This window comes from Notamacropus eugenii, chromosome 4 (assembly GCF_028372415.1).
Source record: "Notamacropus eugenii isolate mMacEug1 chromosome 4, mMacEug1.pri_v2, whole genome shotgun sequence".
NCBI classification, from domain to species: Eukaryota; Metazoa; Chordata; class Mammalia; order Diprotodontia; family Macropodidae; genus Notamacropus; species Notamacropus eugenii.
Window position 1 is genome coordinate 24,756,121 of NC_092875.1, and position 26,104 is coordinate 24,782,224.

A 26,104-nucleotide genomic window follows, 5' to 3' on the forward strand; every position below is an offset into this window, starting at 1 on the left:
AAGATGAAAGCTTGTGGCAGCAGGAAATGGGGAGTGGGAGGGATATATGCTGGCTGGTTCTAACTTGTACATGGAAAACCACATGGCTAGAGCTTAGCACAACACATATATATCCTCTACCCACCTGTGAAACCTCATAAAGTACATGGGACACTTGTAAGTGTTCAGCCCAAGGAATATTGTTGCCCAGACTTTTTTTGTTGAAAGCACAAAAAAATTCTGATTTGGGAAAGACTGAAGAAATAAAAACAGTACTTAAACTGTTCTTTAAGTCTTGCAAAGAGCTTAACAAATATCTTCTCATTTTATCATCACAAGAACCCTGGGAGGTAGGTGCTATTATTCCCCCTTTTACAGATGAGGAAACTGAGGCAGGAAGAGGTTAAGTGACTTGCCCGCTAAGATTAGATTTGAACTCAGGACTTCCTGACTCCAGGTCTGGTATCCCATCCACTGTGCCACCTTCACAAGGAAGCGTGGGAGGCAGTGAATTTGGACTAGGAAGGCCTTACTCACCTCTACCTGGATGACTTTAGCCAAATCATTTTCCCTCTCTGCGCTTCAGTTGTATCAAAAATAATGGATAATCTAAAGTCTTTCCGGCTCTAAATCCTATGACTGGTCTCATGGAGTGGGGGAGGGGGTAAGGAGACCATGGCCACAATCTGATCTTTGTAATTAGTCAATAAGGATTTATTAAGCACCTAATATGTACTAAGTGCCAGTCACTAAATCTCAATTTTTCCTTGGATAAACTTTAGCAAAAAAAAACCCAAAAAACAAAAAATCAAAACCTACCCATTTCTGAAAGGTATAATGAGGATAAAATGAGATGGTAGGAGAAATGCTGTGCTGAAAATTAATAACTATACAAGCTCATAAAGGAATCACTAGTACTAATCAGCCTCCTAATGTTCAGTGGTGTCCAACTCTTTAGAGCTTTTCTTGGCAGAGATACTGGAGCGGTTTGCCATTTCCTTCTCCATTTCATTTAACAGATGAGGAAACTGAGGCAAACAGGGTGATAACGTTTAATATAAATTTTAGACTTTAATAAGGGCCAAAGTTTGAATTAAGAAGAGTCTGGACCTAATAGTCTCCTTTGTTTAGAAGATGCCTACACCTTGGGTTGTGAATAAACAATTTCAAAGGCCTGTTTAGGACAGGATGTCTGCAATCCGGGTGATGGGACTTTTCCTTACCTTGAATCACAAAGGCATGCTATGGAAGGAAGATGCCCATAGCCTGGGATCACAAAACCCAATTACAATGTGTTTACAATGTGAGAACTCCTTTCTCATGGCAAAATGTACTTAAGACAGTCAATTTCTGTACTAAGTCAGCCAGTTCTGATCCTGGCTCCATAGTGCTATGTAACTGTTATCTTTATGGGGAATTGATTAATTAATTAAATCATAAAATGTATGCATTTAGCCTGTTGCCTTTTCTTTAACAAAGTTTTCAGGTCAACAAGGGTAAAGAGACTTGGTCAGGGTCACACATTTAGGAAGTATCTGAGGCCAGATTTAAACTCAGATCCTCTTGACTCCAGCCTGGTGTTCTATCCACTGTGCCACCTATTAGCCTCCCAAAAGATGCAAATTGGTGGATTTGTGATGAAGTATACACTGGGAGATAACTAGGAAAGCCCACTGAAATTTTGAGTTGTGAGGCAAAGCTAAATCCAGTAGAAAATTTCCTCTATGAAAGGAAGAACTTCTTCCTGGAGCTTTCCAAAAGTGGAATGTGATGTCACAAGAAATAGTGGATTCCCCCTCCTTGGCAGTCTTCAGCGAAAGCTAAATGACCACCTGTCAGTACCTTCTTCATCTCTGTTGACTGTCTCCAACGTATCCTGTCTATAAACTACTCGTGGTTGTTTGCATGTTATCTTCCTATGTTAAAACGTTGAGAGCAAGGATAGTTTTATGCCTTTCTTTGTACGGCTAGAATAGAGTGCATAGTAGGAGCTTGATGAATGCTTGTTGATGGGCTGACTACTGCAGTGGGAATTCTTGGGCAGGTAGAGGTTGCACTACATGGCCTCTGTGGTCCCTTTCAGTGCTGAGATGAACAGGATGGCACGGAAAATGGGCTGTCTATAGAAAGGTAATCAATGACCACCCCAATACCCGTATAAAATCAGGTCATTACGACCAAAAATTAGAGAAGGGCCATTCCAATGGAGTCCAGAGGGCTTGATACTGAAATGGTAGAGAATGCAACATCTGTCTTCAAGATCACAACACAACAGATGACTCCCCCAAACATCCTTCCAAATTCCACAAGCCATCCCTACTGGATGCCCAGCCCCATGGTGCCTCCTCCTTATGACACACACGAAGTCTGAGAACAACACCTATACAAGCAGATGTTCATGGCCATCCCAAGTACTCATCAGCTCCGAATAAAGGCGGATGAAAAGCTTTCAAAATATGATCAGTAAAACAAAAACGACCTAACCCTGTAGGGGTCAGGTTGAGGGACCCTCTCCCTCCTGGGCTTTCCCAGAAGGTGCTTTTAGGGAGAACCTAAAGAAAACAAAGGGTACCCCACTTGTGTTCAGTTACAAAGAATATCCTCTCCATCTTACATAAATTATAATGATTTGGAGAAGCATTTGGAGAGGGCAAGGCGCATTTCTCACGAATGTCCTCCACATGGACCCTGGGTCGAGGGGCAGCACCCAGCCCAGCCCAGCAGATGGCAGCAGAGAGCTCCATCCAGATGTGCAAACCTCTGGAAGGACCACGAAGGGGAGGGACCATACTCTCCGAGCCAATAAGAGCAGGGGGGGAAAAAAATCGCCTCTAAGCCCCGCCCCCAGGCTTCCTGTTTCCTAGGAGCTTGATTTCCGGGGAGGTGGCTCCGGGGCCCTTCGTGATTGGTTAGAACCGTCTCCGACGTCACTCTCCCGAACGTCCCGCGGCTGCCTAGAGTCGCGGTCCCCGGGTCGTCATGGCGGCGAGTAGGAGCCGGGGTCTGTGGCAGCTGAGCGGCCGGGGCTGGAATCGGGCCCTGCTGTCTCTGCGGCCGCCTTGGGGCTGGGCCCGGCCGGTGTCCACTGAGAAGCCAGGGGCGAACACGCATTTCGGGTTTGAAACGGTGTCAGAGGAAGAGAAGGGGAACAAAGGTGAAGGGAGGGGCGGGGCCTGAGCCAGGAGGGGGCGGGGCCCAAGGAGGAGGGGCGGGGCCTGAGCTGGGAAGGGGTGGGGTCTGAGTCAGGGAGGGAGGGGCCCAAGGAGGAGGGGCGGGGCCTGAGCTGGGAAGGGGCGGGGTCTGAGTCAGGGAGGGAGGGGCCCAAGGAGGAGGGGCGGGGCCCAAGGGTGAGTGTAAGGTGAGGGAATGGGAGAGGGGCTCACCGGGGGAAGGGGGAGGTGAAGGAATGGGGAGGCCTTCGACGGGCATGGCGGGAGAGTTAGGTGCCAGAACGACGAGAGAGGGGTCTGAGGAGATGAGGAAAGGCATGAAGGGGGAGAAGAGCAGCCTTGATGGAAAGGGGAGTTACTTGAAATGGGTGGGGGTCTGTGGGAGCTGAAGGGAAGGAAACATCTACTGTGTGGGAGGCATTGTGCTGAACACCTTAGAAATAACCCATTTGAATGAGTAGGGGCCCAGTGGAGGAGGGGGAGGGGCTCATGGGGAAATGACCTGAGGAACTCACGCCCTGGAAATATGGGGGGAAGCCTTGAGGGGTCTGCAAAGCGGAGTTTTGAAGTAAAAGGGGTCTGAGGGGAACGGGGGGGAGGAGTGTGAGGCACTGGGAGGGTGCCAGCAGCTTGAGGAGCTAGAACAGGGTCTGAATGAGATCAGGTGAGGGATCTAAACCTGGGGTGAAGTCAGGGGTCTAAGGAGCTGAATAATAGTTGTATAATGCTTTAAGATTTGCAGAGTGCTTTACAGATATCTCATTTGTTTGGATAAAGGGCCTAAGGTGGTATCTAGAGATCTAAATATGGACTGTAAGGGGTGTGGTGGGGCAGGCCTAGCAATCATGTATTTAAATTAAAAAGGGACTTTGTAGATTTATCTGATTTAACTGTAGAGGATCTTGGTTCCAATTACTCTCTGCCTGGTAACCTTGGACAACTTGCTTCACCTTTCTGATCCTAGGTTTCCCCACCTAAAAATGATTCGACCAGCTTACTCCTGATGTCCCTCTCAGCTCTAAATTGCTGAACCCCTTTACAGAGAAATTAACAACAGACAATAGAGAGATTTAAATTAAACAATTAATAGATTAAATTAACAATAGAGAGATTTAAAATTTGCAAAGTACTTTTTCATACATCTTCTTTTTACTGACAAGAGGAGGGAGCCAAGCCTTTCCTGCAGTTAGTGGTCTAGCTCCTCCTTTTTACAAAGGAGGGCTCAGTCTGAGTGAACAAAGGACACACTGGATTTGTCCAAGGGCCTGAATTCTGTTCCCAGTTCTGCCGAGCCTTACTTGTGTGACCTTGGGCAAGTCATTCATCTGCAAAAAGAAATAAATGGACCAGTCCATGAGCTCTGCCTCCTTTGTGTCCTGAATCCGTTTGTCAGGCGAGTAAAGGGTATGAGCTTCTTAGAATTGTGTTTTTAAATATGTAAAAGAAAATGTTTAGGATTGTGAAGGAAAACAATTATAATGAAATATTGTTATCAAAATATTTTTTAAAAAAGATAAGTTCATGCCCTTCAGGTTGAGAACGCCTGAAGTACTGATTCCCTAAGGTCCTTTCCAATTATAATTCTAGGGTGCAGTAAGTTCAAAAACATTTTTTGTTGTTGGTGTTGTTTACTGTTGCTATTATCATACCTAGGACTTCTTGGATCCTTGAAATAATATCGCCTGTATTATCTCTTTCAAGATTGCCATGGCCATTACCTGTTGGGAAAACTGGCCCTGCCTCTTCCAGCTTGGCTAGGTTCATCCTCAGGTCCAGCCACTCTGTTCTATGTTACTGTTGTACAGCAAAGCGTAACAGGAATCTGTGGTTTTGTCCGTTACTGCCCTTACCAGTGGAAATAGTGATCCCTGGGTGACTTAGCCTTTTGGGAGATCTTTGAGAGCTGTGCAGACCAAAAAAACTCACCATGCTGCAGCCAGGGTGATCCTTTCTGACCTTTGCTAGATTGGGCGTTGGACAGTAGACTTACAGTCTTTTACCTTATTGTTATACTGGTGTCATCTCCATTTTAGCGAGAGGGAAATTGAGCATCAGTGAGATAAAGTGTTTTCCCCAAGGGAACATAGCCAGTAAGTGTCAGAGAGATCATTTGAATCCAGAACCACCTAACTGGAGGTCCAGGGCTGTTTGCACTGCTACTGCAGCATTCATACTGTGATTTAGGAGCTGCACCTTACTTGTTTTCCTATTTCATATAAATAAGGAAACAGAGTATGAGCACTCGACTGCCTTTAATGAAAGGTGATCCATGAGAGCTATGGTTGTAAACCCTTGCTACAAAGCTTTTGTAGAAGGTTTGGCATTCTTAAATAAACTAAGCATAAAAATCGCAGCCTACTCACCAGCAGCCCATTAGTGAAAGGCAGGTAAGAATTGTCCAACTGGGTCTGATTCCTTGTATCTAGGCTTTTTAAGTTAGTGCTTTAAAAGTGCAGCAAAATAAAAAATGGACATGGCCTGGGGCTGAGGTGGGGAACCTGTGGCCTTGAGGCTACCTTTTAGGTCCTTGGTTGTGGCCTTTTGTCTGAGGCCCAAGTTTTACAACATCAGAGGCTGCACTGAGTGCACAATCATCTGCAAACTGAAAATCATGCACCAACATTCCCTCTACTTTGGTCTTGGCTTGTAGCCTTTTCAAACTGAAGAACTTACCATCAGTACAGTAGTTGACCTTGATGCCGTGTTCATCCTTGTTGAAAGCATTTGACAACATGACTGCAAACATCATGCTAAAAAGCATGGGAGCAAGCACACAGCCCTGTTTCACTCCTTTGGTGACTGGGAAAAGAGCACCGTCCATCATCCAGAACCCGGGTAAACATGCCATCATGAAATTGATGTACAGTTCTGATGAACTTCTCCAGGCAACCAAATTTTGACATAATTTTCCATAAGCCCTTATGACTAACAGTGTCAAAGGCCTTGTTCAGATCCACAAACGTGTACAGACCTCTGTTCTGCTCCTGGCATTTCTCCTGGAGTTGTTGGGCAGAAAACACCTTATTGACCGTTCCTTGGCCCATTCTGAAGCCACACTGGCTCTCAGGTATATGACCATCTTCCAGGTGAGGGATCAGTCTATTAAGGAGGACTCTAGAAAGAATTTTGCCAGCAATGACTAAGAGAGAGACCCCGCTGTGATTGTCGAAGGACAATCTATTCTCTTTACCTCTATAGAGATAGACAATGGAGGATTCCTTGAATTCCTGGAGAATAACCTCCTCTTGCCATATAACCTGGAAAATTTCAGTCAGTTTTTGTATGAGCAATGGTCCCCCTACCTTGTAAATCTCAGCTGGAGTAGAATCAGCACCAGGTTGCTTTGCCACATGAGAGGAGCCTAATGGCCCTCAAAACCCCTTCTTCACTTGGAAGTTCAGCTAAGGAGGGATTGACTTCAACCTGAGGTAAATGATCAATGGCCTCAGCATTGATTGATGATGGTCTGTTGAGAACACGATGGAAGTGTTCAGCCCATCTCTCTAGGATCATGTCCTTATCACGAATCAATGTGGCTCCATCAGCACTGAGTAGTTGTGATGTGCCATGGGCTTTTAGTCCATAAATAGCTTTCAGGGGATCATAAAATCTCTTTGGTTTGTTACTATCAGCATAAAACTGAATTTCATCTGCCTTCTTACTGAGCCAGGAATCCTGCATCTATCTCTCTAAGCTTTGCTTGTTCTTTGCTTTTGATGGAATTATATGCTGCTTTTTTAGAGATAGACGAACTATCCTGCTGGTAAATCCTTTGGAGTTCTTGTTTTTTATTTAGCAGCTTCTGAATTTCCCCATCATTTTCGTCAAACCAGTCCTGGTGTTTGCGAGTGTTCTGACCCAGATGAGCAAATGCAGTGCTGTACACCAGATCTCTGAGAGCTGCCCACTCCTTTTCTGCTCCACTGTTGCCCACTGTATGTTGGCTCAACTTTCCCTCAAAATCAGTAACAACCTGTTCATGCTTAGAGAAGAGCATCAAATTAGAGAGCTCTTCTGAGTGTGAACAGAACACATCGCTTTTTGAAGGAGGCTTGTTCTGTGAAGTTTGGCTTCAGTCAAAGGGCTACACTTGAGGCCCTCGAGCCATTCATTCCAGACATTTATTGTTCCTACTGTTTTCGCGTTAGGGCTCAAAGGAAAGGAGAGAAAATGGTCCCTGGACTCCTGAAACTTGCAGACTAATGAAGAATACAGTTGTCATGTGGAAGAAACATTCATCTTATTTTGCTTGACCAGAGAATGGAGAACTGAACTGGAAGAAATGGGAAGGGTGGAGAGATAGAAAAGGAGAGTTTAGGGTGGGTGTTGGGAACAACTTCCTGCTGATTGGAACTATCCAAAAGTGGAATGAGCTTGCTTGGAACATTGTGTGAGGTCTTCAAGCAAATGCTGGAGAACCATTTGTCAGGTGTCTTATAGTGAGGTTGGCTTTTGCCTTGGGACAAGATGATTGCCAGGGCTCCTTCCATCTCTAAAATTCTGTGACTGCCTTTAGCAACAATAAGAGTGGTGCAAAGTGCTTTGTTTAGAGGAAGGACAGTACATTACTGGGGAGGATCCTTTGTGAAGGCAGTAGCATTGACGGCTCTTTTAAGACTGCAAAGCAAGTGCTGATCTGCGGTGGTTGAAAAGATTCCTTCTTAGGAATCCCTGAAATCTCAGGTCTGATCCAAAAAAACATTCTTGAACAGACTGTTGGCAGAGATGAGGCTGGGAGGAGACAGATAAAGGGCCTGCCTGGGGATACCAGACTGAGAAAAGACCAGTGGTCTTATCATTGAATTGCCTCTCAGTAACACACTTGTGATGGGCTGTTTTTAATCCACTTTAGTCTACCAGGTGTTTGAAAGTGTGGCCAAAAAGTACGACTTGATGAATGACTCAATGAGTCTGGGGATCCACCGGGTTTGGAAGGATTTGCTACTACAGAAGATGAACCCTTTCTCTGGGACCAAGCTCCTTGATGTGGCTGGAGGCACAGGTAGCATCTGATTTTGTACCTTGATTTATCTTGGTCAGATCAATGGGTCAGTCCCTCTTGGAGTAGCCTCATGCAAGTACTGTTAGGCCACAACTAGAAATAGAAAGTTTGTGCAATAGAAATGCCCTGTAGAAATGGGATATACTGTTTACTGTTCTTTCCCTTCAGATTACAGGCTGTTTAAGGGCAGGGACTTTGAGCACTTTCATTTGAATGTCTCTAACCTGGAATACAAGGCCTTGCATTTTGTAGGTGTTGAGTGGTGTGGACCAAAACCATGGAGAAGTCTGTCATGTGCTTGGAGCAGTGTTAGTGGTGACAGAATTATAAAACAAAACAGTTGTTTTTATTCCCCCAAAACTTTCAAACTATTCTGTTTAATTGTTTAGATAATTTGTTTTGTTTGTTATTTTCTTTTCCCTTATTGGCCCAGTATTGTAATGTAGTAGAAAGAGGCTGATTTGAAGGCAGGCCTTCTAGCTGGGCAGCCCTGAGTTAGCTTCTTTGGGCCTTGGCTTCAAGGGAGATGTTTGGCAAGCCATTAGGCACTCTCTGTAGAGAGGTAATGTCTTTATCATCATCATCTTATTCTTCATCCTCCACCCATACCAAGCACCCCCTTGTATCCTGGAGGTGGCCTTGGTTTCCATGACAACAGGGAAAAGCATGACTTTGGCCCACCTTCCAAGTCAGATAGGCTCCAGGTACAAACCCAGTGATGGACTTAGGGCATGTCAAGATAAATCTAGCAAAGCTCATTGAGGCTTATCCCCAGAAAGTTGGCCACATGATGACTCGATTTCTTTCAGTTGGTAATCGCCACTCTTGGCATTATGTGGCCTCGACTTATTCCAGATGCTGTCATCCAGACCACTAAAATCATAATACAGCTCAACAGATGTTTGCTAAGCCAGACTATATGAAGTGTTATTGTTATTTTGTTGCATTCCTTCCCTGGTTTCCTTTTCTGATGCAACCCCAGCTATCCTAAAATTCCTTTGTATCCATCAGATAATACAGTTCTTTGGAAACTCAGGATACTTGTACCTTGGAGCTGGCTGAAGGTGGCTGTGAGGAAAATAGGCACTTGGTAAATCTTCAAAAGCTATCACTATCTTCATTCTCCTCATCCTGGGTGATGGGAATGCATAAGCAATCCGATGTGTTTGTTCAGCACTTCTGAGAGGCCAGGCTCTGCTCTCCTGTCAGAGCCCATCGTGGTTCAGTGTTCTAGTGGGAGGGGGATCCAGATGATGGCCTGAGTGCCCTATTTACCTCATCTCATTAGATCCTTAAAACAGCTCTGAGGGGTGCATGCTAAAGATAACATTATCCTCTTTTGCAGATGAGGTATCTGGGGCTGAGAGAGGTTGCTCACAATCACACAGCTTTTAAATGTCTAAGCAAGGATTCAGACTCAAGTCTTCCTGACTTTGGGCCTTGTTTCATCTCGAGATTGTCAGTCTTTTTGCTAATAGTTCATCCCAGCAGTTTGGGACTAAATATGCTAGTCTATTTAATAATAGTTTTCTAAATTGCCATTAACTGGTAACAAATAAATTAATCTGATCTGTAGAAAGTCATATAGGTTAAGAAATCACTTTGGTGTGGAGAGGGCCTTGAGCTCTCCTAGCTTGTCAACCCATACACTTTTGAATGGTCCATCCCAAGTTCAGAGAGGACCCTGATGCACCCTTCCTTTTGTTTGGTTATACAGGAGATATTGCCTTCCGATTCTTGAATTACATCAAGGCTCAGAATCAGAGACAGCAGCAGAGGGAGCTGAAATTCCATCAGAATTTATCCTGGGAAGAGATTGCCAAGTGGTACCAGAAGAGTCCGAGTCCCTTGGGAGAATCCCATGTGGTCGTTTGTGACATTAACAGAGAAATGCTCAAAGTTGGAAAGCAGAAAGCACAGACCTTAGGCCACAGAGAAGGTAGGTCCTGCGGGAAGTAGGCTAAGGGAATTTGGGGGAGGGAAAATGCTGGGAATGTCATTAAAGGATTGGAATGTGTTGAATTTTAGACTCATAGGGGAGTCCTTGCAGGAAGGATTCATAGGTAAAGGGGAGACCCTCCTTTGTGAAACCAGAGAAGGATCTGGTTCCAATTACGAGCCACCCTAAGCACCCCAGTTTACTGGCACTTTTCAAATGAATTCCACCTGCATGTGCCCTCCATTGCCCAGCAGATCCCATTGGATCTTTGTTGGGGGCGGTGCACATCATACACAAATAGAACCAAGCCTCTTAGCCATGCATAGGACCTTTCCCTTCTGCATTTGCCTTTGCTTTTTGTTTATCTCGGTCCTTCTTTCTCCTCCTACCACCCCCAGCAGGAACTGCTTCTGAAAACCCTGGGCCACCCTCTTGTCTCAGTATCAGCCCACTTAGTCCCAAGGATGAAGGATTCTTTTGTTACCCTTCAACACCATTCAGAAGATGGAGAGTTGCTAGTTTAGACAAAAGCACTGTTTCCCTCCTCTGTGGAGTCCCTCCAGGAGGAACGAGGCTCCTGCACTTCTCCCTTCCTGGTGTCGAGTGCCGAAATTATGACTATTATCACATCTCTGGAACATAGCTTTGGGGTGTCTAGAGAAGGAGGCTAGCAGACCATGACCCCCTATGAAGCTATGTGCTTTGGACTTAGCTCCTAAAGTGGCCAGCCTCAGGAAACAAAAGGTACATCCCATGGACCTGTGTCCCCTTTCCTGTGGTGGGGCTGGGAGATGCCAGTTCTAGTTGTGCCTCTGCCACCCATGAGTTCACTGAGTGAGCATGGCTAAGTCACAGCTGCTTTCTGTACCTCAGTTTCCTCCTATGTAAAATGATGGGAACACAGATGACATGCCATCTGTTGGTTGTGGTATACATCATCATAGGCCTCTGAACCACAGTGCTGAGCTCTGCTGCTTAATAATAGCTGGCATTTCTATAGCATTTTGAGGTTTTCAAAGTGCTTTCCAACTGCACGCTCATTTGAGGTAGGCGCTATTATCGTCTTCCTTTTACAAATGAAGAAACAGGAGCAGGCACAGCTTAAGAGATTTGTTCCCATTCTCACAGCTAGCGTCTGGGGTCAAATTTGAACTCAAGACTTCCCGACTCCTAAGTCCAGAGCTCTGGCCACCTCAGCACATAACTTTTTCACGTTTCTCCTTTGCTCCATCATCTGTCCTTTTATAGTACTCACATCCCTTGCCAAAAATTCCAGATAAAGTGGGGATGAGACAACAGAATAGAATAGAAATTATTTTTTTAAAAGAAGGTATGGGAAACTGTCTCTGTCCATGGTAGTACAATCTTACTCCGGGGCGGAGGTTCTGGAGGCAGAGCCTACGTTTTTCTGGGTTGTTAATGGAGTTTCCAGCACAGCATAAGATGGAAATACAGTCATCTGCTGCCTAGTAAAGGGCAAGCCCTGTTTCCTGGCCAGATTTCCAGGTTTAGGAACTTTCTGAGTCAGCTGCAACTGGAATAAATCCATGTATCGAATTAGGTCGTATGTCGTGGTTATCTGTGTTTGTGTCTTTGCCCTCTGCTGGGTTGTAATGACCACCAGGGTCTGCAGGGTTATGCTCTGCCTAGTCTTGTGTTCTCCTCAGTGCTCTGTGCATGCTAACCTCTGGGTGTCCACAAGAGTCAATGCCATCTTGGGTCGAATTAAACAAGGCCTTTTTAAGGACTAGGAATGGGGACCAGGAATTGCCTGGAATGACCATGGGGCCAGCAGTGATGGAAGAGGGTTAGGAAAGGACAAATGGAGATGAGGGAGGGGGCATCATGCTGAAGAAGGATCTGGATGCTTCTACTTGACGCTCAAGGACAGAAGGAAAGACCGTTTAGTGTAATGGAAGAGCCCTACTCTCACCTCATCAGAATCATGTGATGAGCCATAGACAAGTCAATTTCCTCCTCTGTAAAATGAAGGAGTTGGAGTAAGTGGCCTCAGATTTCCATTCCAGTGATCTGTGACTTCATGATCAGCCATGGGGCCAAATTGCAAAGAGGCAGATTTAGGTACAGTAAAAGAAAAAATTTTCTGACAGAGCTAACCAAAATGGAATTGGCTGCCTCTAAGAAATAGGGGTCTTTAGAGACTCCATGATCATTTGGATACGTTAGAGAGGAAATTCTTGGTCTGATGTGGATTGGACTTAGCTGGCCTCAGGTCCTTTCAGACCTCAATAGGCAGACCCTTAGTAAGTTTGTTTCATGAATGAGTCAAATAAACTAAATTCAAGTGGACTGTTGAGCTGTGGGTCCCACTCTTGTCCTTAAAGGGAAAGTCAGCAGAAAGATCAGCTTTCTGGGGATAGAGGGAAGTTCCTGGGTCTGGCTCATCTGGCGTTCTCTTTCAGGCCTAGCTTGGGTGGTGGGCAATGCCGAGGAGCTGCCCTTCGATGATGACAAGTTTGATGTTTACACCATTGCCTTTGGGATCCGAAATGTCACACACATTGACCAGGTGAGCCTGGAAGGATGCCTGGGTCCTGGGTGGTAGACTTGAGAGGCAGACTTAATCAGTGGGTGGAAGGAAGAGGAAGCAATTCTCAGTTCACAGCTTTTAGGTTGGGCTGCCTATCTCAGGCTTCGTTCGGTTAGAGTTCTTCATGATGATGACCAGTCTTCATTCACAGACTCTGTTTTATAACTCTGTTATATGCTCATCATGTTCTAATGTGCTGTAGCTGCCTTGTTGGAGGCTCAGTCCCCTAGTTAACCAGGAGCTCCTAGAGGGCAGGACCAGACCGGAGCCCAGGGTAAGCTGTGTCAATGAGTATCCAAAGCAGAACTCCCAGGGTCCCTTGCTACCAAGACAGCCAAACACTGTCTTTCAAAGATTTTCTAGCATATGTGCTCTGTTGGTAAAGCTCTCTTGAAATGGGAAGGAAAAGGAAAATCAGCCATTGACTTCCTATAGCACAGATTGTTAATTTTTTTTAATTAACAAGCATTTATTTTCTCTCCCTCCCATTCCCCCTAACTGGAACAAAAAAAGAAAAAAACACGCATATATCCAGTATTCATGCAGATTTCCACAGTGGCCATGTCCAAAGATGTCTGTTTCCTTCTGTATTTGGAGGCAATCCTCTCTGCGGGTGGGCATCATGGCGGGTCACTGCACGGAGCAGCATCTTCACGTCTTTCATGGTTGATTGTCTTTACAATACGCCTGCTGGGGTATGGATGGTTCTCCTGGCCCCACTCACTTCATTCTATGTCATCCTTGCAGGATGGTCCCTGTGGAAACTGTCCTTTTCATCATTTCTTATGGTGCAATACATTACACTTACATGTCATAATTTGTTTAGCCATCCCTGATAGGTGGGCATCCTCTTTCTCTGTTTCCAGTTTTTAGCACAGTTTTTTAAAAAATGCTTTAGCAGTAGCCACATTCACTTATGTCCTTGGTCCTTGGGACAGAGGTCATGTTGTTGGTGCTAAGGGATAAAACGGTGCCTTTCTACAGTCCAGTTATTAAAGTCCTTTGGTATCTCACTGCAGAGTAGAGAAGACTTTTGGCCTTTCTCCAAAAACTAAACCAGCCCTAGTTTATAAGCTCTGATAGGTCTCACCAGAAAGATCCATCCTCAGATTCTCAGCCAAACTCTAAGGGGTTGGTCACATTCCGCACTGACAGTAAAACCCTGGCTGGGGTCATTTCATGACTTGTAGTGTAGAGTCTGGCCTGTAACTTCCAGTGGCTGCTTCACTAACTCAGTTTTGCTGACCCAGTGATTTTTTTTAAGCGATCCCAGCAGATTTGTCACTATCTTTGCTCCAAAGCTAGAAACAGAATCATCTGCCAGGCCCTGGTCTGGTCCTCAGCTAGACTCATGGAGTCTTGGACCTGTGGGGTACCTGGCTCACTCACCTGGAGGGACAGGACTGTGTTTTAAACCCATCTGCTTGTCCTACCCTCTGTGCCCCTCTGGAAGAACTTGAGAGGCCCAGGAAGGACTATCTGGCTTCCCCTTTTGCCATTGAATGAGGCCTCCCCCAGTAAGGGCTTCCCTGTTTTCTTGTCCTTCTCAGGCACTTGAGGAAGCCTATCGGGTCCTGAGACCAGGAGGCAGGTTTCTCTGTCTGGAATTTAGCCAAGTCAACAATCCCATCATTTCCAAGTAGGTATAGTCTACTCCCTGGGCTGGGCTCCAGCACATAGTAGGCCCTCATGAAATGCTGGCTGGTGGAGGGAGGGACTGATGGCCTAGTAGGCCTCCCCACTGGGTCTTAGTCATGTCCCTGGCATGACAGGGAGAGTCACTGTCAGAGCTTGCCTCCCTCTTACTTCCTTTTCAGTCCAGCGCCCTTCCAAAGCAGGAGAGTAAGAGCAGATGGGGGTTTGTATTGAGAAAGAGCCTAGAGATTGCTGAGGAGGCAGGGAGTTAGCAAGGTTCAGGGGGTTCAGTGGGGAGTCAGCAGGGCTCAGTGGGGAGTCAGTGGGGCTCAATGAGGAATCAGTGGGGCTCAGTGGGAAGTCAGCAGGGCTCAGTGGGAAATCAGTGGGGAGTCAGCGGGGCTCAGTGGGGAATCACTGAGGCTCAGCTCAACCTCTGACATTTGACTTTCTCCAGGCTCTATGACCTGTATAGCTTCCAGGTCATTCCAGTCATGGGAGAAGTCATTGCTGGGGACTGGAAGTCATACCAGTACCTTGTGGAGAGCATCCGACGTTTCCCACCACAAGTGAGTAGCCCCAGCTGCTCCCCTAAAAAGCAAGAAGCCGCCTTCTGGGTCTTCTTGGCTAATTTTTTCTCCTGCATTTTAGGAAGAATTCAAGGAGATGATTGAAGATGCTGGCTTTCAGAAGGTGACCTACGAGAACCTCACATCAGGCATTGTGGCAATACATTCAGGTTTCAAGTTATGACTTCAGCTGAGCGCAGTCCTTGCTGTGCAGTCCGTTGGAAGAGACTAGGAGGGTGTACGCTGCTCCTTCAGAGCTCCAGCCTCAAGAGCTGGAGGCAGAAATGACAGGCCGGCCTGTTAGGGAAGAAGGCATGTCATTTCCCTGATGCTCAGCTGGTGCTATCCGGGACCTTTTCCCAGGGTGGCGTTTGGTTAATTTGCCATAGAATGCCTTCTGTTCATTTTTCTTGGAAGTGTAGTGTGTGGGTCGGGGGGAGTGAGCATGGAAGCTCAGACTGGAGCAGGTTTTGTGGCCTCTGTCTCCCTAGCACGTCATGCCAAAAGGGAAGTAAATGGACCCTCATGGGTGAGTGGAAAGGTGAAACCTCCTCCCAAGGACACACCCAGCACGGCTTTCTGCAGTCCTACCCAAGGCAGAGGGTGAGCTACCAGCCTCAGGCTTCGGGTGTGAGCATGGATGGAGGATTAAAGGATTTGACTTGTGTCTTATTTCTTTGCCAGCCTTTACACTTTTCACACATTCCAGGAGGACTTAGGTCTCTGCCTGGGTGAAGATACATAACCTCATACTGGTAATCAAGATTAATAGTGGCCTGGAAATTATGGCAGCTCATCTTGACATCAGGAAGGGCTGCCTTCTTTATGGAAGTCAGACTGCATTCTGGATACTTCAGGAGAAAGAGCTTGGAATTAAAATTCCACCTCAGTGACTCATCATTAAGTGTGACACCTTGGCCAAGTCATTTCTATACTCCCTGGGCCAGCTTCCTCCCCTGTAAAGTGTTGAGAGTAGGCCAGACACCCTCAGAATCCCTAACCTGACCTTGTCCTGTCTTTTATCATCAGTTCTGATGTCATGCAGAGTACTTCCCTAGTTTATGGTTCTTTGGGGCTAAGAAAGTTAGAGAAAACCACCTGGGTGTGATTTGTCGAGCAGCTTACGCTTAAAAGTGCATAGAGATGTGGCGCACCATAGCCATGACCTCCCTTCCTGCTGTTGGCCCCATCCTCATGCCAGACATCCAAATTCCTGCTCATGACAGTCATTTCACCACCAGAGCTTGTCCTACCTGTATCCCCGAGCACTAGGGAAGGAAGATGTCAAGATTCCTTTCTAACATATTGACCACAAAGGAACAGCAATTAAGTCTCAATCAAATATTACTAGTCTGACTTTGTTTAAAAAATCTTTTGCTCAAACCCCTCTGGGTGTTCATGACAAGGAAGAGCACGCAAGGAAAGAACTGGGTGCACCATTGGCCCTGTCTCATCTCCATGGAAACATCATATTCTCACATCAGAATCAAAAATAGATTTTTTGTAATCTGCCCCCATTTGCTGGCAAGCGACAGACTAGGGTCACATCAAAATCTCAATTTCCAGTGGTATTGCAGAGATGGAATTCATTAGTATTTGGGCTCTGTGCTGAGAAATAGATCGTGTTTACTTGGACTGTTGGGTTGGTTAGCAGAGCCTTTCTAGCAAGCGGACATGAAGCCACTCGATTCTATTGAGCCTATAGATAGCACTGGGCTCGCTGGCTCAATAAACAAGTGCTTTCCAGTAACTGCCAAACTGTAGGAGAGTCTACGGAAAAAGGGATTCAGTTCTAAGACCCCCCCCAGATTTGCACATTTCCGTCACCCCCATAGCTGATCCATTACAGGGCCATTCATCCAAACAGCAATTGGTAATTTGTAGTGAATAGGGACAGGAAGCGTAGGTATCCTCCCCAGGTTCAAGATCTGCCAAAAAAAAAACCTTGCCTGCTATAATCATGAGCAAAGCAACAGCTTCAAGTTGTTTACTTTTCGGTAAAATGGGGATGGATACTCCCAGAATTACTGATCTGTCCACAAGGGTACAAAAGCAGTAAAGTAGTCTCCTGATTTTGAGATATTACCATGGCCAAAAAGGACCACTCTGTGAGCATCCTATCTTGGACTGAATGAGGAGCATCCATAGTGGGGTTACCAAGCTTTTTCTCCAAGTAGAGTGAGAGGATGAACTGCACTGGTCTTTAGGAACCCCAGGACCAGCTCCTAGCTCTCAGAACAAGAAACTGGTCCTGCCTGTTACTTTTCACTTGCCACAAATGCTGGAAGACCGGGGACAATTATGAAAGGATCAGCGATGTGAACAGCTACCAACAAAACTGGTATTTGGAACATTTCCATCTAATGATGTGTGCCCTAACTTGATGCATTACTTTGCTGTGGTGACAAGGCTCAAATTTTGCAAATTTAGCTTTTCTTGCATATCTTAACAGTTGAGTATTAAGGCAAAAATGCTCAAATTGATGAAGCCCCTTTCCCTGCACTGCTAGCCAGTGGGACATAATCTGCTCTCACGTAAAACTCCTGAGGTGTTTGTGGGCATAAGTAAATTTCTAGCCAAGGTTGCTCATCTGCTTTTGCTCTAATGAACACCCCAGTTCCTGATTGCTAAAGGTTTGACCCCAGCCTCAAAGGGCTAACAGCAGGCCGCAAGTTTTAAAATCCTGCAGACTTACCAGTGATGAAGAGAGCACTGTTACTGCGCAATCCTGCCAGAGGCTTAAAAGGGAACCTTTCAAAGTCCTCCTCCCATCTTCCAATCTCAAAGCACTTCTCCCCCATCATCTCAGTCACGACTCCTCAGCCCTGACTTCATCCCCCCCTTTTACAGACGTCAGAGGTAGGAGTAGCCATAAGGACAGCTGGAAGGAGTTCATTTGTTACTCCGGCCTCGCCTGCCCTGTCCTTTTCCCCTCCCTTGGGCACTGTGCCCAGAACACTGCACCAGCAAACCCATCTCAATAGATGGAAGGGTAGGCCTGGGCTGTACCGCTATCTAATGAGGAATAACATTTATTCCCCACCCAGTTCCAAGTCTGTTTTGTTAGGCACGTCTGCCCCGTGGACTAGCACACCAGATACTATCATCCAGTACCTGTCCAAGCTCAGATCCACAATGCTGTGCGTTGCCCCCGCCCTCCCCAAGGGGTCCTGTTTGGTCGGAGGCTTCCTAGGGTAAAAAAACCAAAGAGGCAAGAGCCAAGGAAGCAGCAGGCTGGGCACTCAGATCAGATCCTAACAGCTCCAACTAGACGTTATTTACACACATCTCCAACAGATTTATTTTTAAGGGGAAGCTGGAGAGCAGAGCAGAGTATGGAAAAGAAAAGAAACGCCAAAGGAAGCCGTGTTTTGCTAATTGTTTTATAACCACAACAAACTAGTACATAGGATGCCCTGTACAACAACAACACAATAAAGGCGTAAAGCTCGAGGTGTTCCCATGGCAACGCTGAAGATAGTTCAGTCTCTGGTATTTGGAATTTAGGCTGCAGTCCTTGTGATCTGGATGGCTCTCGGGGCAGGAGGCACAGGCCATGCTCTAACCAGACTTGAACAGGAGAATGGCGACCTGGCCCAGGTAGAAGTAGATGAAGTGCTTTGTCTCGTGCGTCACGTAGCTGCCGAAGTTCCTCCCCACGATGCAGTGCCAGGTGGGGTTGTACTTCTTGTCAAACTCCTGGAAATGCAACGACACCCCAGTCTGAGCAGGGAGGGTGGCCAGCCCTCAGCGCAGGGAGGATGGCTAGCCATCATTCCCATCCCCAAGAGTCTGGGAATTCAGGAATGCTCCTCGGCTCCAAGTCGCCTACATACCACATTCAGGCAAACATACTTGCAAGCCTGAGCTCAGCTGCAACATGGGAGGATGGGTGGGAACAATCAGGCAAGTCAACGAGTCTGTGTGCAAGGGATGGGGCTTTTCTGCACTGGGATCTATGTTTCTTTGGAGATTTCTATCCTAATCCCAGGCAATGTCAGTTAGCAGGAATGGTGATGAGTAGTAGACAAATTAAATTTAACTACTTCAGACACTACCATACACCTTTAGCAAGGCCTGTTATGCACTAGCGAGTTAGACTACTAATCACTTCAATTACTGGGGGTTTCATAGATTTTTAAATAAAAGATTAGATACAAGAACACATGAATAGGTGATGTTGGGTACCACCCAACCCTTAAATAGGCAAGTATGTTTCCAAACAGTCTACGTAATTATTTCTCTTTTCTCTGGGAGGCAAATGTAGTTAATGACTTGCCCAGGGTCACACACTGCTAGTTAAGTGTCTGAGGCTGGAATCGGAAAAAAAAGTCTTCCTAACACCAGGGCCAGTGCTCTCTATTCACCCCTAGCTGCCCCTAAGTAATTTTCACCATCCATTCTCTTTTCTGCCAAAACTCACAAAGAGGTTGTGAGGATTAAGATAATATATATACTAAGTGCACTGTGGCAAACCCTGGTAAGCTAATCTTTGAGAAATCTAGCATTCATCCTTCAATGACAGTTAGCATTATATACAGCACACCTGAACTGCCAACCACCTTGCAACTCACTCATCTGACCCCTTCACAACAACCCTAGCTTGAGAAAAGGTGCTAAGGTTATCCTTCCCCTTTGACAGAAGAAACTGAAGCAGACAGGACAAAGCAATGAGTGTGCCCAGGAAACCCAGCTAGTTAAAATTTGTCTCAGGCAGCACTTGAACTCAGGTCTTCTGGACTCCAGGTCCAAGGAAGGAGAAACTTCACCTTGGCTTATATAAAGTCAGTTTTCAAACTTCAGTCATCAAGGAGGAAGCCCTAACATTTGTTAGCTGTGTAGCAAACCATAGGCCAAGTAAAATTCATTTATTTAACTTAAAAATTTTTCTGGTCTGTAAAACTGGGTAATGCTGGCAATTACCTCACAAGCCTCTGATATGACACACATTAAGCAGATATTACAAATTTAAATACAAATTGCCACATCATCATGTATACTAATGCCATTAAGTAATTTTTAAAAAGAATCCCTCATAAAATTAAGCGACTTGAGAACGTCCAATATTAAGCTATTCATAGGATCAGTGTAATAGCTTACTTCACTTTACAAAGCTCTAAGGAGATGGGATGACACTCCCATATTACTTTTACATATATCCCCCCCAAAGCAGTGAGATGTCTAGTTACACGGGTGCCGGGATGTGCCTGCCAGTGGGGACTCACTCACATGAACACCTGTTTTTTTCCTCAGGTCTCTTTTTCAAGTTACAAACTGTCCTTCACGTGAATCCACATGGGCTACAAACTGCAGTGTTTACCAGAAATGGTATTTATTTCGGTTCTAACATCTTTTATCTCAAGTCTCTACTGAACCCTCCCTCCCACTACTGAGACTGCCAGCTTCCTTGCCTTCCAAGCCTGAAAGCTTGGCAGTTTTACTAGGTTTTTACAGACTGCCATCAGCAACACCACCACCCCCCTCAAAAAAAAAAAATCACCCAACCACCACCCACTTTCTCTTAAACCCTGCAGAGCAGGCTAATTCTCCCCACTGGAGAACTGACAAGATTTCCCTAGGGTTCTGCTGGGAACACCCACACAGTTTTTCCTAACAGATCTCACACAGATGGGGCTGCGATGCAAGAAGAAAGAGGGGACCACTGGGTCCCGAACCTAGAAACCGTTGCTAAGTGGCATTTTGGGGTGTTGTGCTGAAAGACCCGAGTCACCAACGATCTTTGCAGAACTCACAGAGCCAACCACCACCTAGTATCCTCATAGAAGTTTCCTGCATCCGAGAAACTTGCCAAGACCTCCTAACTAGGGCATTCTCCCACCTCCCTGGACGCACCGAAGAAAACACTGACTTTTAGGAGTGATTCAGCCTTACATTCTGACCAGTTAAAGAAACGTTTACGGGCGAGTGCGCACACCACAGCAGGGGGCCGGCTCGGACCAGCTGTCCTCGGTGCTGACCCCCTCCTGGCTCTCCTCGGTGCTGACCCCCCCCCCCCCCCCCCGCTCTCCTCGGTGCTGACCCCAGCCCCCCCCCCGCTCTCCTTGGTGCTGACCCCCTCGGCTCTCCTCGATGCTGACCCCAGCCCCCCTTCCTCCCCTCCCCGGCTCTCCTCGGTGCTGACCCCCTCCCCGGCTCTCCTCGGTGCTGACCCCCTCCCCTCTCCTCGATGCTGACCCCAGCCCCCCTTCCTCCCCCTCCCCGGCTCTCCTCGGTGTTGACCCCCTCCCCTCTCCTCGATGCTGACCCCAGCCCCCCTTCCTCCCCTCCCCGGCTCTCCTCGGTGCTGACCCCCTCCCCGGCTCTCCTCGGTGCTGACCCCAGCCCCCCTTCCTCCCCTCCCCGGCTCTCCTCGGTGCTGACCCCCTCCCCGGCTCTCCTCGGTGCTGACCCCAGCCCCCCTTCCTCCCCTCCCCGGCTCTCCTCGGTGCTGACCCCCTCCCCGGCTCTCCTCGGTGCTGACCCCCCCCCCCCCCCCGCTCTCCTCGGTGCTGACCCCAGCCCCCCCCCCGCTCTCCTTGGTGCTGACCCCCTCGGCTCTCCTCGGTGCTGACCCCAGCCCCCCTTCCTCCCCCCCTCGGCTCTCCTCGGTGCTGACCCCCCCCCCCCCGGCTCTCCTCGGTGCTGACCCCCTCCCCTCTCCTCGATGCTGACCCCAGCCCCCCTTCCTCCCCCTCCCCGGCTCTCCTCGGTGTTGACCCCCTCCCCTCTCCTCGATGCTGACCCCAGCCCCCCTTCCTCCCCTCCCCGGCTCTCCTCGGTGCTGACCCCCTCCCCGGCTCTCCTCGGTGCTGACCCCAGCCCCCCTTCCTCCCCTCCCCGGCTCTCCTCGGTGCTGACCCCCTCCCCGGCTCTCCTCGGTGCTGACCCCAGCCCCCCTTCCTCCCCTCCCCGGCTCTCCTCGGTGCTGACCCCCTCCCCGGCTCTCCTCGGTGCTGACCCCCTCCCCGGCTCTCCTCGGTGCTGACCCCAGCCCCCCTTCCTCCCCTCCCCGGCTCTCCTCGGTGCTGACCCCAGCCCCCCTTCCTCCCCTCCCCGGCTCTCCTCGGTGCTGACCCCAGCCCCCCTTCCTCCCCTCCCCGGCTCTCCTCGGTGCTGACCCCCTCCCCGGCTCTCCTCGGTGCTGACCCCAGCCCCCCCCCAGCCGGCGCCGCCGAGGTGGGTGGGGCCGCACCCTGCCCCTCCCCCTCACCTTCTTGATGTGGGCTGCGATGTCCTTCTCTATGTTGTACTTCTCCAGGGCCTGGGTGGCACACTCCACCGAGTCCTGCTGCATCTCCTCCGACATGTCCGCATTTTTGATCACGGCCTTGCGGTCACACATGGTTACCTGGGGGGCAGAACAGCCAATGGGGCAGACGCGGGTCCGAGTTACAAGTCGGAAGTGACCCCCGGGCATCCCCCTCCCCGGATGACAGCCCGTGCCCCCCAGCAGGGGGCCCCGCCGCCGGAGCGCTCCCGACTGCGCCACTCGGCCTGACGGGCACGGCCGCCCCCCCTCGGACCCCGGCCCCGCAGAAAGGGGGCGGGGAAGCATCTACAGACTCGGGCCCCCGAGCCTCGCCAGCCCTCAGTTTCTCCATCTGCAAACACGGGACCCGGGGAGCCAAGAGACTAGAAGGACCTGCAAGCTCTGCCCCCTCCCCCTCCTGCCCTCAGTTTCCCCAAACTGCAAAAAGCGAGGGAGAGGAGAATCTGACAGGCGCCTGCCTCAGTTTCTCCACCTCCCGGCGCTCCGGGCTTTAAGCGCTCCCAGGCGGCTCCGCCCCCCCTCCCCCGCTCCGGCCTCAGTTTCCCCGCCTGCAGCGGCCCCCGGAGGCGGGGAGGCTGGGGCTGGAACGCTCGCACGCGGAACGGGCCCGGGAAGGGCCGGCGCCCGCCCTGCCCTGCCCAGCTCCGGGGCCAGCCCGGGCCCGCGCGCTCCGCGGCGGACAGCGGCCCGGAAGGCTCCTCACCGCGGGTCGGGGGCGCTGGCGGCTGCGACGGGTCCCGGCGGGAGGGGGCGGCGGCGGCGCGGCTCAGGCACTCCGTCCGACCGGGCAGGTGCTCTCACTGCCTAAGCCGTTGCGCATCTAAGGCACCCCACGCCAGATGCCGCCGCCTAGAGCCCGGCCCCGCCCCCTGCTCGCAGCCCGCCCCGCCCCCACGCCGCGCGCCCATTGGCCCGCCCTAGAGGCCCGCCCGCCTCTCATTGGTGGACTGCCTCAATGGTTCCCTCGGGCTCCTTCGCCCGCGTTTTGTTGCAGACCACAATGCACCGCTGACGGCGTCGGTTGCCACGGCGACGGTCTGGGGAGCGGGCCCCTCCTCTCTCTTTTCCCGCTGCACGAGGTTTGGAGTTTCAAGATAATGCTTCACAGCAGGGGGGTTCTCCGGGCAGGGGCCCGGGAGTGCAGACGGGGGGCACCTCGGGGCTGGGACGGAGGGAAGGGTCCCGCAGGGCAGTGGTGTGGCTGCCAGGGGCACATGACGCAGTCAGGAAGCATGGGCGCCCTCCTTAGAAGAGGGGGAGAAGGGCGCCCCGCTGGAATGTAGACGGCCCGTAGAATGTAGTGGAAAGCGTATAGAATAAACCAGGCAAGACTGTGGAATGTAGAATACGGGCAGAAAAGCCCGTATAGACTATAGACTGGAATGTGGCACAAAAAACAGCCGCCCCGAATAGAAGAGGCTGCATAGATGCGGGAGAGGAGACCCTCAGGCTAGAGAACGTAGACACATAAAGGATGCAGACTCAGCTCTGGGTCTCAGAGGGCCAGGAACTTTACAGCTGGAGAAACTGAGGCCCAGAAGGGTTCTAAATCTAGGATAGAGCCCAGCTGCCCTATATTTCATATTTAGGGCTAGCCCAACCTGCTACCAAATAAGGATGCATGATTTTTAAAGGCTAGAAGGATACCTACAAAGCAATCTAGCCCAACCCCCACATTTTACTTAATAATTACACTCAGACCCAGAGAGGGGATAACTAAGTTGCCCATATCCATAGGGTTAGAGCTGAAAATAAGTCTAAACACCTTACCACCCCTTATTTTACAGAGAGGGAAACTGAGGGAACATTTGCTCTTGCAAATAGTTTTTAAAAGCTAGAAAGGGAACCTTTAAAAAAAAGTTATCTAGCCTAACCCCATCATTTTACAAATGAGGAAACTGAGGCTGAGAGGGGAAGTGAATTGCCTGAGTCCCCTCTAGGTTAATATAGATCACTAACCCTAACCCCACCTATTTTACAGATAGGGAATAGTTTAAAAATAACTTGCCCAGTGACTGTCAGGTCTGGCTCAGGAGGAAGTCTCTATCTCTGAAAGTAGTGGGAAGCCGTCCTGAATTGAGGGTGTCTCCCAGGACTGAGGGAGACTCCCTCTGGGGTGAGGGTGTAGCACAGCAGACCTTTATAGATGATGTTTCACAATATACAAAGGGCTTTCTTTCCTCACAAAAGCCTTATGAGGTAGGCAGTGTAATCCCCTACCTTATTACATCCCTATATTAGGAGGGCAGAGGAGGGATTTGTTCACACCCTGTTATGTCATCAAAGTCCACACTGAAACCCAGGTCTTGACCCTAAGTTCACCAAATGTCTTTTCACTATTCCCTTCCCCTTTTCTTCAAAGAGATAATTACAAATAAATTGGAAACCTGAAGTTTAGAAAGGTGGTGACCTATGTGTGACTGGAAAATATGAGTTATTGTCACTGACCTGGGTTCACATCCCTTCTTTGCCATATACAATGTGAGCCAGGAGGCAAGTCATTAACCTCTCCATGCTCCCAGACAATTTTCTGAAATGTATTTGGTGCTCTCCTAGATAGACAAATAACTCACAGATCCAGTCCTCCATCCCTACCCTGGCAGGGGGCAAATAAGAAAGAAATTTCCAAAAGGATTGATGGGGAAGGAGGTGTGTGGGTACCTAGAAGCATCATCCAGGAAACAGCAACGCTATATAGCCGGTCCCTCATCTGAGTTTCTTAGCCGTCACAAAAAGTTGCTATAAATATTTTTATATAAATAGATCTTTTTCCCCTTTTTTGATGTCTTCTCCAGCTCATATTACAGGGGAGGAAACTGAGGCAAAAAGGATTAAGTGACTTGCCCAGGGTTGCACAGCTAGTATCTGAGATTTGAACTCAGAAAGTTAAGTCTTCCTGACTCCAGGCCTGGCCCTCTGTTCACTATATCACCTAGTTGCCCCAGCATATATAGGAGGTGCTTAATAAATGTTTGTTGATTGACTGTCTTCTACCTGGGTTTGAATCCTGATTTAAAGGCTAACTAGTCAGGCGCCAGCACATGGTGCATCTCTCAGTCTCAGGATTCCATTGTGTAAATGGATCTAATAATGATGGCTCTCTGCTCTCCCCACCTCATGCAGCTCTTAGACAGTCCTTTCTTTTATTTCAGTCAGCAGAGTTCACTGATTGCTGCACCCAAGGCTTTGTGAGTCTCTCTGCAGTGGGGATACGAGGGTGTGAAGGAGCACTGAGACCTAGGACCCCAGGGAGATGGGACCCAGGAAAGAACAGCCAAGAGGATGGGGAAGGCTTCCTAAAGCTGAGCCCCAAAAAGTGGCAGCTGGTGTGGCCACAGGGATCACATTTAATGCACCTCCCCCAGGTGAATCCATCCAATGGATTCCATCCATCCAACAATTGGACTTGATTTCAGGAGCCCATCACCCATTCTAAGGTTAAGATAAATCAGCTGCTCCTGACATTGTCCCTGGGCCCAGGAGGCAAAGGGAAGGGTGCCCCAGCTGGGCAGAGGGTGAGATGAAGTGTAGAGTCCAGGGCAGGGCAAGTGTTTGAGGAGGGTCTGATGGCAGGGAACTCTGTAACCAAACTGCTGCTCTCACCACCACCACTATTGCTGTCTAGTTATTACTATAACTAACTACTATTACCAATATTATTGCTAGTGCTAATAGTAGTATGTTACTACCAACTACCACCACCGCAACCCTCAGGTTTTTCAGACTCATATCATTGATGGGGTTTAGAAGGAACCTCGGATGTCATCTGCTTCAACTTGCTTACTTTACAGATGAGGAAACTAAGTCCCAGAAAGGTGAAAAGTGGCTTGCCCAACATCACAGTAATCTGTAAGAAGTGGATTTCGAACTCAGGTCCTCTGACTTGAGAGCCAGAGCTCTTTCCACTCTCCCACACTGCTTCCCTTGTCACGCAGACCAATGAATAGAGCACTGAGCCTGGAATCAGGAAAACCTGAGTTCACATCTGA

The 26,104-nt window shown here is 48.5% G+C and overlaps 2 protein-coding genes across 3 annotated transcripts; one reads left to right on the forward strand and one right to left on the reverse strand.

The window, feature by feature from the left end:
* The first annotated feature begins 2,903 nt into the window (after positions 1-2,903).
* Positions 2,904-15,517, forward strand: COQ5 (coenzyme Q5, methyltransferase). The gene is made up of 7 exons (XM_072600262.1): positions 2,904-3,133; positions 8,002-8,151; positions 9,869-10,090; positions 12,514-12,620; positions 14,192-14,280; positions 14,734-14,845; positions 14,928-15,517. Exons 1-7 carry the CDS (start codon positions 2,959-2,961, stop codon positions 15,027-15,029), a joined length of 957 nt encoding a protein of 318 aa, XP_072456363.1. The 5' UTR covers positions 2,904-2,958; the 3' UTR covers positions 15,030-15,517.
* Positions 15,518-18,212: 2,695 nt separating this feature from the next.
* DYNLL1 (dynein light chain LC8-type 1) lies at positions 18,213-24,249 on the reverse strand. 2 transcript variants are annotated; one of them, XM_072600264.1, is made up of 3 exons: positions 24,124-24,249; positions 22,056-22,193; positions 18,213-18,544 (listed from the first exon to the last, which is right to left on the reverse strand). In XM_072600264.1, the coding sequence occupies exons 2-3, from the start codon at positions 22,185-22,187 to the stop codon at positions 18,407-18,409; spliced, it is 270 nt and encodes an 89-aa protein (XP_072456365.1). In that variant the 5' UTR covers positions 22,188-22,193; positions 24,124-24,249; the 3' UTR covers positions 18,213-18,406. The 2 variants fall into 2 exon arrangements, with proteins under 2 accessions (XP_072456365.1, XP_072456364.1); XM_072600263.1 differs by lacking the exon at positions 24,124-24,249 and adding an exon at positions 22,819-23,001.
* Positions 24,250-26,104: the final 1,855 nt, after the last annotated feature.

Coding starts and splice junctions, on each gene's coding strand:
- COQ5 (XM_072600262.1), top strand. CDS start 2,959: ATGGCGGCGAGTAGGAGCCGGGGTCTGTGGCAGCTGAGCGGCCGGGGC. Junction 10,091..12,513: donor GACCTTAGGCCACAGAGAAG/GTAGGTCCTGCG, acceptor GTTCTCTTTCAG/GCCTAGCTTGGGTGGTGGGC. Junction 14,846..14,927: donor TCCGACGTTTCCCACCACAA/GTGAGTAGCCCC, acceptor CCTGCATTTTAG/GAAGAATTCAAGGAGATGAT.
- DYNLL1 (XM_072600264.1), bottom strand. CDS start 22,187: ATGTGTGACCGCAAGGCCGTGATCAAAAATGCGGACATGTCGGAGGAG. Junction 18,545..22,055: donor TCGCAGCCCACATCAAGAAG/GTGAGGGGGAGG, acceptor TTGCATTTCCAG/GAGTTTGACAAGAAGTACAA.